The 16464-nt window shown below is 48.8% G+C and overlaps 1 protein-coding gene across 8 annotated transcripts in view; it reads left to right on the top strand.

Annotated features, from left to right (window-relative positions):
* The window catches only part of COL11A2 (collagen type XI alpha 2 chain), a 348341-nt gene that overhangs the window by 327971 nt on the left and 3906 nt on the right, over window positions 1–16464 (top strand). For all 8 annotated transcript variants that reach the window (XM_085619742.1, XM_085619662.1, XM_085619350.1 and 5 more), the window contains 8 exons: window positions 5879–5986; window positions 8611–8664; window positions 10211–10246; window positions 10815–10868; window positions 11545–11809; window positions 11924–12036; window positions 12987–13055; window positions 14586–14819. In XM_085619742.1, coding sequence (XP_085475868.1) covers window positions 5879–5986; window positions 8611–8664; window positions 10211–10246; window positions 10815–10868; window positions 11545–11809; window positions 11924–12036; window positions 12987–13055; window positions 14586–14819 — 933 coding nt within the window. The remainder of the gene's footprint in view (window positions 1–5878; window positions 5987–8610; window positions 8665–10210; window positions 10247–10814; window positions 10869–11544; window positions 11810–11923; window positions 12037–12986; window positions 13056–14585; window positions 14820–16464) is intronic.

Here is a 16464-nt window from a genome sequence, read left to right as displayed (position 1 = left end):
ACGAAACGTCCCCGAAAACGTCTCACCTGCTTCAGTTCCTTGCTGAGGACTGAGAAAAAGTGGGGAAACAGGAAAATTGAACAGTGATTCAGAAAAAAAAGGTGAATGGAATGACATCAAATTTGGCAGACAGATCTATACATAAAGTGTGTACTTTTTGTGATTAGGTGTAAATACGTTCAGTAGTTGTTGAGAAATGAATGTTCAAACTTTATGTATGTTTCATGCTGCGGTATCTTCGCAGAGGTTTCCATGTCGTAGGAAATAAGAAAAATAAAGACATGGGACAGGGTAAGTGTACCCTGACATCTTGGGCCTTTTGGAGGCATGGTGCCAGAGGGCCCCCACTGCGGTCGAATTAAAATTATTTTATTTTCCGTGATTCCATGGAACCGCGGATACTCGGTGATGCCCAGCCCAGCCCCTCTGTAAGTTTTGGGGGGAACCGCAGATCCGTGGGATCGCAAAAAAAAGGGAAAAGCAGGGTGTCGGGGTGCTGCTGCATCATGGGTGATTGCTGCCCACAGGAGGTTGGGCCACAGGCCAGGCCTTGTACTCAACCGACAACGTGCGCAGCGTGGAGTTGGCGAGACACGAGGGGATGGGCACAGGCCATGCGCGGCGTGGGGTTGGTATAGTATGGTGTGGTAATAGACTATGACCTCACATACTACCTCTCTCGTGACATGTCGTATGATATCACTGATGACATCCCTGATGACATCATTCATGATAACACTGCATGGCGGGGGTGTAGTTGACGCAGAACAAAGGGGTGTGTGGGCACTTAAATAACAATGGCCGCTCAAAGTGCCCACGCACCCAAACCGACCAATGTAGGGGCGTCGATCTGTAGATGGTGGAAAAATAGGGTGGCACTGGCAGGGTGGGCTCTTGGCAACTCTGAATAGGCCAACTTTAGCCGCAGTGTTGGCGACTGTTGCCAACTGCCTGGCAAATGGAGGCAACTGGAAGGTGTCAGTGGCAATACAATATGATTCCCCATCCCTCCCACCCCACGCAGGATGTGATGAGGGGGGTCCCAGTATTCCATATAAAAAAACAAACATTCACCTGGGGTGAACGGCCTGGGGACCCCTTCGCCCTTAAATGATGTTCTCTAAGTTGGGGACCTTGTGGCCTCCAGCCCGTCTGCGCCCCTCCAAGGAGCCCGCCGTCTGCAGTAAGGAAACTTGGAAGATGCATTCCCTTGCCTCTCCTGCCACCTGCTGGTCAGACCCCAGACCGTGGTTAAATACAAGTATTTTCTAGTTTTTAATTCACTTTTTGAAAGACATCTCTGGCAGAAATAAATAAACTTAAAATTTTGTAAGGCATGTGATGGGGCGCAGAGGGGCATAATTGAGCACTGCCCCATCCCCCGCACCGCATATACCCCCCCAGGGCCGTGTCTGGAGGAAGGGGGCTGTGCTGTCAAGTATTCTAGTCAGTGCTTTAAATGGAAAAAAATAAGTGCATGTACTCACCAAAAATAAGCAGTGGATTGGGGTTGGAGTTTGGGGCGGGGCAAGGGGCGGGGCTATGTTTTTTTAGCTTTCTAAGCTTTGTATGCAAAAAATATGCATGCATTGTAAAAAAGCCTATCCCTTTACATGATACTTACCTAAGTTTGGGTTATAACACAAATGTTTATCAAAAAATGACACACTGATGAAACAGTACTAGTGCTGCAGTTTTAAAAAAAAGCATGAATGTATTGATTTCATCTAGAGGGCAGGGATTTTGTTTCATGCAAATCCCTTTCATTTAAATTGTTGATGGGCGAAGGTTTGCGGGCGTTTAAAACCGTGGGCATACTAACAAGCTGCATGCCCTGAACAGTGTGGCCCACACTTGCGCCTATTAGGTTTTATGATTACTTTCCGACCCCCTCTGAAAGACACCCTGCAGCGATACTCCACCTTTCACTCCAGAGAGGCACATGCAGCTCTGTGTTGTACTTAAGACGAGCTGCTGAGCTGGCGCTTTTAAACCAGCGCAACCCAGGCTTCAGCTCCGTTTGAAAGGCGCTGTAACCCATTGCAGGCTGTGCAGAAAGAGTTGCCAAGGATGTAGCTCAGGAGCGTAGCACCAACCGCATCAAAACCGGGCGGTCATGAGTACCGGTACTCTCCTTTTCAGAGGAAAGGTCCCGGTACTCAAGGGGCGAAAATATAAAAGTGCCGGTACTCAGTACTGGTGAGTACTGGCCCACTGATTTTAGTTCATTACTTGTAACGCGCAAAGACCTGGGGGGGGGCAGCTTCGGGAGCGGTAGACAATGTGACACGCATGATTAACAAGACCCAAACATATCAAAAAGGGCACGAACAGATTTATAAACAGAGCCCAGATATAGTAGTGCCAGAGGAGCAGGGTGCAGGGAACCCTAATTATGATTTTAAGGTAGTGCCCGCTCCGGCCTTGGGCTTAATTAGTTCTGGTCTTAATATGGGCTTTCAGCTGATGAAATGGTTTCCTTGACTGAAGTCTTTGGGGATATTCTTCAGAGTTTCGCGGAGCTCTCAACGTTTCATTTGTACGTTCGAGAACTGCGTAGCATATTTATGATAACGTCACAGGAAGTGATGTCATATGAGATTTGTCAGTGATTCACAGATAGTTATGCCTGTGAATCAAAAGGCATGTTCAACATAAAGTCAAAATTACAATGATGCTAGGTTCACTTAAAGGGAAACTCAGTTTTACTGAATGTATAATAAAAGCAGGAGTCTAGATGAAATATGGAGCATGCATTATCGCCAAAATGTGGAGCCCTGGCTGCTGTGTGCAAGGTGGGTCCTCCTTTCAGCCAGAGGGTCTGTACGGTGGGATTCTCCCCAGGACGGAGAACGTCTGGCAGTCTGTTTGACTGGGCAAAGCTGCTCTTCTGATTGTACAAGTCTCAGCTTCCTCACACCTGGACTTCTAGTTGTAGTCTTCCTCATCAGGTCTAAATGCAGTTTTCAGGTGTGTGACTCTCACTCGTGATGAGTGAGACTTGAAATCCCTTGGTTCCCACCTCCCACTTTTAACGATTTTCCTCCAGTTTAGACAGGCTCCATCTCGGGATGGGAATGGAGTAGAACTGACAAGAAGTTTTGGACTTCCCCATTGTTTACTTTCCAAAGGAAGCAAACTGTGAGCTGGACCTTGTGATGCATAGCCAACCAGGTCACTTGAGATTCTTTGACACAGACCATAAACGGTGTCAATGACTGTGTTTTGTGTTAATTGTACTTGCTGAACAAATAAGTTTGAGCGGTTTAAGTATGTTTCCATATGGTAGTGTGGTCTACAGAACAACACTACCTGTATTAGATGGTTGTGGTGTTCGATCATTTACATTGGCCCTGGACCTCCATGCTGTCACCACGGAACCCCAGACTGCATTGGCCCTGGACCTCCATGCTGTCACCACAGAACCCCAGACTGCATTGGCCCTGGACCTCCATGCTGTCACCACAGAACCCCAGACTGCATTGGCCCTGGACCTCCATGCTGTCACCACAGAACCCCAGACTGCATTGGCCCTGGACCTACATGGTGTTACCACAGAATGCCAGACTGCATTGGCCCTGGACCTCCATGCAGTCACCACAGAATCCCAGACTGCATTGACCCTGGATCTCCATGGTGTCACCACAGAATCCTAGACTGCATTGGCCCTGGACCTCCATGCTCTCACCAGAGAATCCCAGACTGCATTGGCCCTGGACCTCCATGGTGTCACCACAGAATCCCAGAATGCATTGGCCCTGGACCTCCATGCAGTCACCACAGAATCCCAGACTGCATTGACCCTGGACCTCCATGGTGTCACCACAGAATCCCAGACTGCATTGGCCCTGGACCTCCATGCTGTCACCACAGAATCCCAGACTGCGTTGGCCCTGAACCTCCATGCAGTCACCACAGAATCCCAGACTGCATTGGCCCTGGACCTCCATGCTGTCGCCACAGAATCCCTGACTGCATGGGCCCTGGACCTCCATGGTGTCACCACAGAATCCCAGACTGCATTGGCCCTGGACCTCCATGCAGTCACCACAGAATCCCAGACTGCATTGACCCTGGACCTCCATGGTGTCACCAGAGAATCCCAGACTGCATGGGCCCTGGATCTCCATGATGTTACCAAGGAATCCCAGACTGCATTGGCCCTGGATCTCCATGCAGTCACCACAGAATCCCAGACTGCATTGACCCTGGACCTCCATGGTGTCACCACAGAATCCCAGACTGCATGGGCCCTGGACCTCCATGGTGTCACCACAGAATCCCAGACTGCATGGGCCCTGGACCTCCATGCTGTCACCACAGGATGGTTCATCTATATGGTGCTTCCCCGTCTCCTCTCCTCATGGACTTGAGCACAAACGGATGTGGGTCTTGTGGGTAAGAATAACACGTGGTTCTTATAGGCGAGGCTCATCTTGCACCTCCTTTACATGCCTCAGAGCCATGTGTTGGAATATTGGAACCTTTTACAGCCATGTAAACTCCATGCGTATAAAGGAAACCCATGTGTGGCCCAGCAAAGCTGACCCTTGGCCGTGAGACAAATTCACCCTACATGATGCTGCCTCTCAAAAGGAGACATCATCGCATTCTTTGGAAATGAGCCCCTAGCAAGTCGACCGCAATCCATCAAGCCAGAACAGTATTATACTAAGCACCGTTAACACTCAGCAATTCCCTGCATACAGTCCGTGATAAGCCCACCAACCACCCCAGATCTTACTTTGTGTACGGGGGCAGCCCCCAGCTTCATATATGGGCCGTTCCTACTGGGCACACCAGTCTATCCCCCTCCGGCACCAAAGGGGTCCCCTATAGTGTTTTATGCCTTTTAGTGGATAATGTTCGCAAATGGACACAAGCCATTCAGTGTCACTTGGACTAGAGTTGGACAAATGCATGTGCTACCCGGGGCAACAAGAGAGAATTATTAATAAACCCAGGGAAAGGGCCTCCTTTTGGCCTCCTCCTTCGTTAATGTCTAAGCTCAAACAAGATGTGTGCTCAGGGTCATCATGGGATAAATATCTTTCTTTTTCACTGTTCACCAAGATCAGGGCTGAGTGCTCAACTTCTTGGTCCGAGAAGCCAAAATATGGAAGTGTCTTTCTCTTTCTGAAACAGAAGCTGAAAAAACCCTCCACCAGCCCAAAAAATCCTTTAAATATTTGGCCAATATCCAACTTTCCCCATGTGAACAAACTAATGTAGGTGACAGTCCATGAGTCACCAAGCAACGTCTGGAAGTTCTAAATACAAACCACACCTTGAGTCCCCTGGAGTTTGGCGTCTGCCTTTCCATGAGACGCACTTTGCCTTGTAGTGCTTGACATCCTGGAGGTTTGAGACAGCATTGGTGGGTCCACCTTGCACATGTGCACACCAGATTTCTGTAGGAAGCTTCAGCTCCATTGTCAGGGTGTCCACCGAAGATCCGGAGCCATCTCCGGCTTCTCATAAATACTTATAAATGATAAAGTAACTCAAGACCAGACAGCAGAAAGGCCATCTCCTGTGCTGTGTGGGTTTGTATGTGCCCAGGGTTGATGCCTGTTCCACACTCTGCACCCGTTGGTCCTCTCGGATGTCCTCGGAGCATCTGGTGTTAGTTTGTGCACTGTTGACAAAGGTACATAGGTACAAACAGACGAGCGCTTTCTCGTGTATGCACCACTATGTATGAACAGATCTGTTCCAAAGACCCACATTTACAAAGGCAGGCATTGGTGAACACTCAATAACACATTTAGATGTATGAACAAATCGATGCCTTCTTCAGCATGTACACACACACATAATAAAGTATCAGAAAAAGCGATATATACAATTGATTCTCAATTGCTCTTGCTTCCCACAGGGTCACCCAGGTCTCATCGGTCTGATTGGTCCTCCCGGTGAACAGGGGGAGAAGGGAGACCGGGGGCTGCCAGGACCACAGGGATCCCATGGACAGAAGGGAGAAACGGTGAGTGTCGCTTCTGGGCCTGTGAGGAGGAACTGCGCCTGCCTAAAACCAATGTATGGTCCAAGGAATGTAAACATGGTTGTATGTCTGTACCACCGGAGGATGTTACCATGGTTCCACTTCTGTATGGTCTTAGGGATGCACACAGAGGTGTCCTTGTGTGCCAAGTGCACACACGTACAACCTGGTTATGCTTGGACAATTGTGTGAGGGTGTAAACATGGCTGTTCTTGGGCACATTCCTGTAGGTTAGCAATCAATTACTTATGTGTAAGGCTTAAGGGGTGTAATTATAGTGAGCCATATGTATCAAAGCATGTTTTTATGTGTGAGGTCCTTTACAAGTGAAGGCCTTTTGTGAGACCATGCGCTTGGAAGCATGGTTAGGTGACCCTGGGTGTTAACATGGTAACCCCTGTGTGAAGTTCTGTGGATTTAAACATGTATAGGCATGTAAAAGTACCTGTAGCTATATCCATAGTGATACTTGTGTAAGGCCCTATATTTTTAAATGTGTCCATTGATAGGCAAGGCCCTCAATTTGAAAACATGTCTACCTGTAGGAGAGGTCCATTGTTTGCAAACATGCCTGTCCTTGGGCAAGGTCCTGTACCTGTGCGCCTGTGTGTAAGGTCCTGTGTTTGTAAATGTGAACGCGGCTACCATTGGTTAGATTCTGTGTCTGTAAACATTGGGCTGGACTGTTCCCATGAGGCACAGGGTCAAGACTGATTTGCATATGCCTGGGTCCAAACTAGGGTGGCGTAGAGAGCAAAAGAACGATGGATTTAACCCAGAACTCTTGACTGGGGGTGAGTATTTGAAAAGTTTCAGTACTCTGTCCATCATCTTTGTGTGTTCTTTCGGTAAACACATGTCCCTTCAGTTATGTCCTGTGTCTCCAATTATGTGTCCCCTCAACATGTTCTTGTGTCAGTAAACATGTACGTATGTAAGATTTGGATAGCTTGACCCTCGCTAAAAGACAGAGGACCGCTGTGCAAATTCATGTGCAAGGATATAGTCAACGAGTGATGGAAGCACAAGTGGACTGTCGCTGCAGCATCATGTAGTGGTCTTTAAAAACGTGCCTTCAGCTCTTTCCTGAATTGAAACAGGGGATGGAAAGTTCTGATGGATACAGGGAAATCTGTCTTGTATCTGTACACAGCCCTTCCATCGGTAAGGTCTGTGTGTGTACACACGTCTACCCATGGGTGAGGTCTCGTATCTATAAACCTCTCTCCTCTTGGTAAGGTTGTGGGTCTGTAAACATATCTACCAAGGGTAGGGTCCTGTACCTATAAATAATCCACCTCCTTAGTAAGGACACATGTCTGTAAACTTGTCTTCCCATGGGTAGGGGGCCCTGTATCTTTAAGCAGCTCTCCCTTTGGTAAGGTCCTGAGTCTGCAACCATGCCTCTCATGGATAAGTTCCTGAATCTGAAAAGGACCCGTCCTCTAGTAAGGTCCTGTGTCTGTAAACATCTCTGCCCACGAGTAAGGTCCTATACCTATAAATAATCCCTGCCCCTTTGTAAGGTCCTACATCTGTAAACATGTCTACCCATGGGTAAGTTCTGGTGTCTATAAACCGCCCTCCTGTTGTAAGGTCGTGTGTCTGTACTGTAAACGTGGCTATCAATGGGTAAGTTCCTGTATCTATAAAAAGCCCACCCATTGGTAAGGTCCTGTGTCTGTAAGCATGTCTATACATGGGTAAGGGTCATGTAACTACAAACAGCTCTCCTCTTGGTAAGGTCCTGTGTCTGTAAACATGTCTACCTATGAATAAGGTCCTGTATCTATAAATAAGCCACCACCTGCTAAGATCCTGTGTCTGTAAAAAGGTCTATCCATGAGTAAGGTCCTGTATCTATAAACAAGCCACCACCTGGTAAGGGCATGTGTCTGTAAACGGGTCTACCATGAGTAAGGGTCATGTATCTATAAACAAGCCACCACCTGCTAAGGGCCTTTGTTTGTACGCAGGTCTACCCATGAGTAAGGGTCATGTATCTATAAACAGGCCACCACCTGGTAAGGGCCTTTGTCTGTAAACCAGTCTACCCGTGAGTAAGGGTCATGTATCTATAAACAAGCCACCACCTGGTAAGGACCTGTGTCTGTAAACTTGTCTACCCTTGAGTAAGGTCCTGTATCTATAAACAAGCCACCACCTGGTAAGGACCCATGTCTGTAAACAGGTCTACCCATGAGTAAGGGTCATGTATCTATAAACAAGCCACCACCTGGTAAGGGCCTTTGTCTGTAAACAGGTCTACCCGTGAGTAAGGGTCATGTATCAATAAACAAGCCCCCACCTGGTAAGGGCCTGTGTCTGTAAACATGTATACACACGAGTAAGTTCCTGTATCTATAAACAAGCCACCACTTGGTTAGGGCCTGTGTCTGTAAACAGGTGTATCATGTGTAAGGTCCTGTATCTATAAACAAGCCACCACCTGGTAAGGGCCTGTGTCTGCAAAGAGCTCTCCTCCTGGTCAGGGCCTGTGTCTGTAAACCGGACTACCCATGAGCAAACTCTTGTCTATGTGAACAGTTGTGATGATGTTTCCCTACTGATGAAGGCTAATGTCTCATTCTCCTTTGGTATTTCAGGGTTTATCAGGTCCGACTGGTCCTCTGGGCCCTGGTGGACCCCCAGGCCTGCCAGTAAGTATCCTCTGATTTTTTCTGTCCAAGCCCCCATCTCCCTTCCTCTTCACTTTCTATTTGCATCTTTACTTCACCCCACTTTATCAGTTTTTCGCTTGTTTCCTAGTCTTTTATCTACATATTTGCCCACATGTTCTATTTATCGTATTTAGTTCCAGATTTTCTTTTGCAGATGCCTTGCTCATCATTCAATGTTTTCTCCCGATAGCAGTGTCTTTCCCTGCCTCCTCCCCTTGTCTCTCTTCCATGATCTCTCTTTCCCCATCCCTCACTTTCCCACCCGGTTCCTTTCCCTCTCACTTCTATCTTCATCTCTACTCAATTATAGTACAATTCTCCCCCTGGCCTGTCTCTCACATACATTCCATCTATAGCCCTCCTGTTGTCTTTCCTTCCACCCTCTGTCCCTCCCACCCCATCACTCCTTCACCTCCCCACACATCTCTACCACCTACCCTATCATGCCTCCACTTTCTCTGCTAGTTTATCCTACCAATTCCTAGTCATTTCGACTCTCCACTGTCCCTAATCTCTTAGCAATCCTTTGACATGCTCCCCCTCACAACCGTCCCTCCCCTCATATTGTATTCTGCTGAACATTTCTCCCAGACTCCTTGCTTCCTGCATCCCTTGTTCCCAAAACCCCATGTCTTACCTGTTTGTGCACTTCTGTTGTTCAGCACAGACCTCAACCCTCCTGTTCCTCTCTTCCCTGTCCCTGCCCCACTCCCTTGTTAGTCCCTCTGTCTGTCCTGTTCTTCTCTCATCCCTCCCCATACATTGCATTTCTTGCTTCCTTACAATCTCCCACACCCCATATTGCTCTAAAGCATCCTTTTCCTGACTTCATCTATCAACTACACCCTTACTTTACTCAACCATTGTCGTCACTGTCCCTCTGTTGTCTTCTTCCACCATCTCCCACATGCAGGGTGACCCCTTCTCTCCAGGTCACTACAGACACTGTTTCCTTTCCTGGATATCTTTGTGCTCTCCTAATGCATTTTGGATACACACCGGAAATCAGTGTTTTGTAGGTGACAAGTTCAGGACTGGATTCAGTGTCTGTAATATCCTAGGGCCCGATTCACAAAGGTAAACTTGGACCAAAAGTGTAAGTTTATGACTCTCGACATTCACAAGTTACAAGTAGTATCTTTACGTACACACTCGGGACGGAGTTTCCGCACTCAGATGAAATTTCTGCTCTGAAGATCGAATCCCCACCCGAGTACAGATATTCCACTCCGCACCCGGAGTGAATCTCCGCACCTGGAGTGAAATCTCCATACTCGGGGCGCAATCTCTTTAGTCGGGGCAGAGATCTGCCCTCAGTGTGGAGATTCTGCCCTGAGTGTAGACATTAACATACTACTCGTAACTTACCTTTGTGAATACCGAAAAGTAGTAAAGTTAGACGTTTGTTCTAAACTTAGACCAAAAATCTAACTTAACCTTTGTAAATCAGGGCCTTTGAGTGAGGGGGTCCCCATACCTGCGTGCTTCTCACTTCAAAGCGTAACTCTTATTTCTCTCCTTTCAGGGTGCTCCAGGTCCAAAAGGTGCTAAAGGAATCTCAGTAAGTAGATGAACTGGCAGGAGGCCTCCCTGTGTACACTCTGTGTTAGACTGGCAGATATTGGGAGTCACTGGAGCAGACGTTACAGCATGTGATGGGACGCAGTGATATTGACCATCAAAGCTGGCTAGAGTTGTTGTCAAAGGGATGTTGAGTCTTCACACCAATGATGCTGTTGTCAGTGTTGTAGTGACAGCAGTTTGTGTGTGTGCGCAGTGTATGTCTGCTCGTTTGTTGTGTGTGTGTGTGACTGCATGCAGATAATGCTCGTCTTTAAGCTGACATTAGAAGCAAGCATTGTGCCTCACAGATGGCTGTCTTTTCCATAAGTGGTGTCTCAAGACATGGCATCAGGTATTCTGTGGTTTGCTTCATCAAGTACACACGTTGTGCAGAAGAGGAGACCATTGGATCTTTCACCAGGCGAGGGAAGCTCTTCTTAGCCAAACAAGTAGGGACTGCGTGCATGGATGATGTGTTGCAGATGCTTGATGGTGTCTCAAGCAAGAGTGAGGTTGGTAATGCCCTCGTGTCCATATAAACCATTCTTTTTTCATTCTTGTTTTAGGGTCAGGCTGGTCCCAAGGGAGAGAAGGGTATCCAGGGGCCTGCAGGACCTCCGGTGAGTTGTTCGCACTTTGGTCTCCTGCCCCCATTGCTCGTTAGCTGCAGTTCCCGCCTTGAAGCGAGAGGGTGTGAATTTATGCCGGGTCCTCCTGTGCCTTGAAATCCTGGTCTGAGGGGGAAGCCAGAAAGAGATGCCCCCTCTAATGGGCTTGGAGCTTGAGCAGCTTTGGGAGGTGGAATTGGGGAGGTTCTCTGGAGAAAAAATGGTCTAGTGAAATAGTGGTCAAATTCAACGACATGTAGCTTAGCCTCGTTGATAAGGTGAGATGTGAACTATTGGTAAAGCTGGAGGAAATGTGATAATTGTGGCTTATCTGGAGGAGGGCTTCTGGCCCAGCGACTGAGCTGAAATGTGGCCGAGAGTCCAGATTCGACCAGATGTCTATGGTTAAGTTGTGAGCTGGAACAAGGGGATTCTAGTTCTCCCCTGGCTTCTGTAATTTGTGAGGTCCTGGTAGAATTAATATATCTCGGATCACTTTAGATCTATTTGCTACATTATTTGAGAGTGTTTAGAAACATATATCACAGCACAAATTCGCAAATCAAAAGCTTCAAATTTACATGTGACCCAGGTCACCTTTCTCTATGAGGGCCATACCATCATTGACACTGCTGCAACTTTTATGGTGCTACCAAAGGCAGAAAGTTAACGTAATTCTATTTCTCAGGGTCCTCCTGGCGAAGTCATCCAGCCGCTGCCCATTCAGATGCCCAAGAAGAACAAGCGCTCCATCGATGCCAGCCAGATCATGGGCGACGAGGCCATGGTCTCCGATGCCGCCATGGACTACGCCGACGGTATGGAGGAGATCTTTGGGTCCCTCAACTCTCTGAAGCTGGAAATCGAACAAATGAAACACCCAATGGGCACCCAAGACAACCCAGCCCGGACGTGCCAAGACCTAAATCTCTGCCACCCAGAGCTGCCCGATGGTACGTCCCACTGCGCAGCGGTCCACCGCATTCTAGTTTCATACAGCAGTGCCCAGCGCATGCGACAAGTGTTATTTCAATCACTAGTATTAACACTGTCTTGTCTACTTCCAGGTGAATACTGGATCGACCCCAACCAGGGCTGCTCGCGAGACTCCTTCAAAGTATACTGTAACTTCACTGCGGGCGGAGAGACCTGCCTCTTCCCCACCAGATCCACTGAGGTGGTGAGTAACCGGAAGAGTGTCAACCAAGTCTGCGCTCTGCAGTGTGTATTACAAACTATCCACTTCTGCCCCTTGAAACAGACATCGCTGCTCATCACATCCGCCCACTCCCTGCCCCTCTTTCCCACACCCCCTTCATGGTCTCGAGCTCTGCCCTGCCTTCCCCAGTTCACTGCTCCCTTGTTTCTATCCGAGATCTTGTTCAGTTCATTTACTGTTTCTGTTGGAGGTTTTTGAAAGCATTAAGTGCAATTTTCATTAAAAGTATGTTCTAATCTCAGCCCCAAACCTCCTCCCACCCAGCCTCTTATCGTCTGTAATAGAAGTAAGCCGCTGGCACTCTGCTATTAATGTCTGTCTGTCTGTCTCTGTCTCTGCATCCTCCTCTTCTCCCTCCACTCTGCACACATGCAGACACCTGTGTCCCTCTTCACAGCCCTTGTGATTCATCCCCAGCCCTGCACTGGGGGCACATTTATGGACCACCCCACCATGTGTGCACCCCAGCATTCACCCTGCTCTCCACAAGGCTATTTCAGGTGCCATTTGATGAGATAATTCCAAGATGCCCCCACTCCTGTTTGGGTGCCCTGATATTGTCACCTTCACCCATACTCCCCGCACATCCTTGGCACTCGGTTGCATTGAATTTCATGGAATGTGCTTAAAACATCAAATAACTACACCTTGATTGTTCCACTCTCCTAGGGATCTCAGTCCAAGAAAGTGACCTTTTATCATGTGCACACAGGCAAACTCCCCATCCTTGCCCAGCAGCTGTACAGGCCCACCTATGAGTCCATCAAAGGACAACCGGCCCAAAAACCAAGCCCCAGGGCTCCTCGCTGCCACTGGGGGGTGGAGGTGGGCCTGGAACGTCCAGGTGTGGAAGCCCTCAGAGATCATGATGAACCCCTAACGTCATGGTATCTCTGCTCTTCCTCCTACAGGTCAGGATGTCCGCCTGGAATACCGAGAAACAAGACACGTGGTTCAGTGAATTCAAAGATGGAGACAAGGTAAGGCTGCCGTCCCTCGTAGAATTATCTGTAAAAAAGCATTTCGAGATACTTTATGCCCAAACTGTGAGTTTCCTAACACCCAGGGTGCCCCTGTGTTGTAACTGTGGGGCCTTCCTTGGTACAGGAGAGCAGAGGCTCCGGTTCTTGTAAGAATTAAGACTGTGAGTTCACCCCAGTTTGTTCACTGTCTTTTGTGGTGGAGAGAAGGGGTCGCATGTCCATGATCCAGCTCATCTTCTCCTCGGTCTGTATCTGGACAGATGATTATACTTTTAGAACTGTCATCCTCATTTGACACGGTCTTGCACCCCATCCTGCTGAACAGACTTGGTAGGATTGGAATTCAAGGGAATGCGCTGGCATGGATCAAATCCTGTCTGGAGGAGAGGGCTCAGGCGGTATTCTTTCTCAGAGACCCCAGACTGCTCAGGTATGAGGTGCCGCAGGGCCCGCCCTGAGCTCTACACTTTTCACTGTCGACCTTGAGCCTCAAGATAATTTCATACACCGATGACACGCAGCTGATGCTTTCCTTCCAGGATGGAGCCCCTGATGCCCTCAAAGAAGCTTGTGACTGGATGTGCGAAAGCCACCTCAAACTAAATTCCCAAAAAGAGGCAAATTTTCTTTTCGGCACAAGTATGATCCTGGACCCTCTGAGCTGGTGGCTGTCGAGTTGTGGATTTTCCCTGCCCCATTGGCCTGCATTAAAGGAATCTGAGCATCAGTTTTAACACAGCCCTATCATTCGAAGCACAGGTCAAAGCTGTCTCGGCTAGCCGTTTTGCTACTCTGAAATCTCTGAGAAGGATGCTCCACTTGGTGCCTGAGACTTCCCGGAAGACTGCGGCCCATGCCCTTGTCACCGCTAAATTGTAGTGCGCCAACAGTCTTTACCTGGGTCTGCCTGTGGACCTTCTGCAACATCTGCTGATTATTCTGAATGTTGACCCTCGCCTCGTTCTCAGGTTCCCGACTCGGCAATTGGTGTCTGCACATCTTCGCCAGCTTCACTGGCTCTCTGTGAGCAGTCGCATCAAATTCAATGCGCGGATTTTTGCTTATGGATCCTTGGAGAACAAGGGACCTTTGTACTTGAGATGCAGACTTGAGCCCTACCACCCGAGCAGATCCCTCAGGTCTAATCCCAGAGGCTCCTGCTGACCGAGAATCCACAGGGCCAGACGCGGTGGGAGGTCCTTCACCTTCTTGACGGCAATGCTTTGGAATACTCTTCCATCCAGCATTCGCCTTGCGCCCTCAGAAAGGGTCTACAGGAAAGGCCTAAAGACCCACCTGTTTAATGCTTAGCTCCCTATCGTTTTCTTAGGGCAGTCCTGCTGTTAGCGCCGGGACGCTCCTCGACAGCAGCCGAGCGCTTTACAAATGCCTTTGTATTATGTATTCTATGTGTATTGTATTTGTATGTGGTACTCTTGAGAGGGAGTGTACCTCATGTTCCCTCAATTCTCCATTGACCACCTCACACTGGGGTCACTCATCAAAGTTCTCTTCTCCCTTCTCTAGTTCTCCTACATGGATTCCAACAGCAACCCCATCGGCGTGGTCCAGTTCACCTTCCTACGCCTGCTCAGTGTGTCCGCGCGCCAGAACTTCACATACCACTGCCACCGCTCTGTGGTGTGGCACAGCGTGCCCTCCAACAGCCACGAGAAAGCCGTGCACTTCATGGGAGCCAACGAGGAGGACATCTCCTTTGAGAACAACCCCTATATCAAGGCCATTGTGGACGGCTGTGCGGTGAGTGTCGCTCTCTGGGACTTGGGGGCTCTGGGTGGAAGGAGTGCCCCTAAAGCCAGGCAGAGGAGGACTGCTGGGGCTCTGGGTGGAGGGGGCCCCCCTAAAGCCAGACAGAGGAGGTGAAGTCAGTGATCTCTTTAGAGGTGCTCACCGGATAGGTTGGTGGGCAGAAGAGCACAGAGAGTGGGTGGAATAGTAGGAGAGCACAGGGTCGGGTGGGAGAAGAGCACAAAGTGGGGTGGTGTGGGGGGAAAAAGGATGGAGTGGAGTAGCAGGAGAGCAAGAGGTGGGGTGGGGTGGTGGAGCACAGAAGATGAAATGGAGAGGAGGAGAGCACAGAGGGTGTGCGGGTAACAGAGAAGATGGACAGCCAAAGAAGGGGTGGAGTGGCAGGAGAGGACTTGGTGGGGAGTGAGGAGGCAGAGAAGCACGTAGTCAATGAGGGTGGCACAAAGATTGGATGGGATTGGCACAGAGGATGGATGGCCAAGGAGGGCGGGATGCAGGATGGGCACAGAGGATGGATGGGATGGGCACAGACAATGGATGGCCAAGGAGGGTGGGATGCAGGATGGGCACAGAGGATGGATGGAATGGGCACAGAGGATGGATGAGATGGGCACAGAGGATGGATGGGATGGGCACAGAGGATGGACGGGATGGGCACAGACCAAGGAGGGCGGAAGGCAGAATGGGCACAGAGGATCGAGGGGATGGGCACAGAGGAAGGATGGCCAAGGAGGGCTGGATGCAGGATGGGCACAGAGGAATGGATGGGATGGGCACAGACAATGGATGGCCAAGGAGGGTGGTATGCAGGATGGGCACAGAGGATGGATGGGATGGGCACAGAGGATAGATGGAATGAGCACAGAGGATCAAGGGGATGGGCACAGAGGAAGGATGGCCAAGGAGGGTGGGATGCAGGATGGGCACTTAAGGGGGAAAGTCAACAGTGAGAGATTGATAGATGGCAAAAAGAAATGATGGAAGAGATTGGGCACAAAAGATGAATGACCAAGAATTAACTGTTACACAGAAGTGCACATCACATGACAGTACACAGAAAAAACACCTTTTTTTAATCGGAACCAGAAAATGCAGCTTTTTGTTGTAATAGTATACATAAAGTGCATATGAACCCCCTAAAACTACACAGGATGGGCGCATTATTCACCGAATACTACAAAGGAAGTGTGCGTTGTTTTCTTGATAGTATATAGGAAGTCTGCATTATTCTCCTAATACTACACAGGTAATGGGAATTATCTCCTTGACAGTACACAGGACATGTACATTACTACTACAACATTACCCTAAAACTACACAGGAAGTGCCCATGACTTCCCTTATACTGCACTTAAAGTGGGCATGACTCGCCTAATACTGTCAGGAAGTATGCATTAGTCACCGAATACTACACAGGAAGGGCGCATTATTCACCAAATACTACACAGGAAGGGCGCATTATTACTACACAGGAAGGTTGCATTATTCACCGAATATTACACAGGAATGGCGCATTATTCACCGAATACTACACAGGAAGGGCGCATAATTCACCGAATACTACACAGAAAGGATGCATTATTCACCGAATACTACACAGGAAGGGCGCATTATTCACCAAATACTACACAGAGAG

Source organism: Triturus cristatus, chromosome 1_1, assembly GCF_964204655.1.
Source record: "Triturus cristatus chromosome 1_1, aTriCri1.1, whole genome shotgun sequence".
Lineage (NCBI taxonomy): Eukaryota > Metazoa > Chordata > Amphibia > Caudata > Salamandridae > Triturus > Triturus cristatus.
Note: the sequence above shows the minus strand (reverse complement) of the source record. Positions and strands in the feature narration are given on the sequence as shown.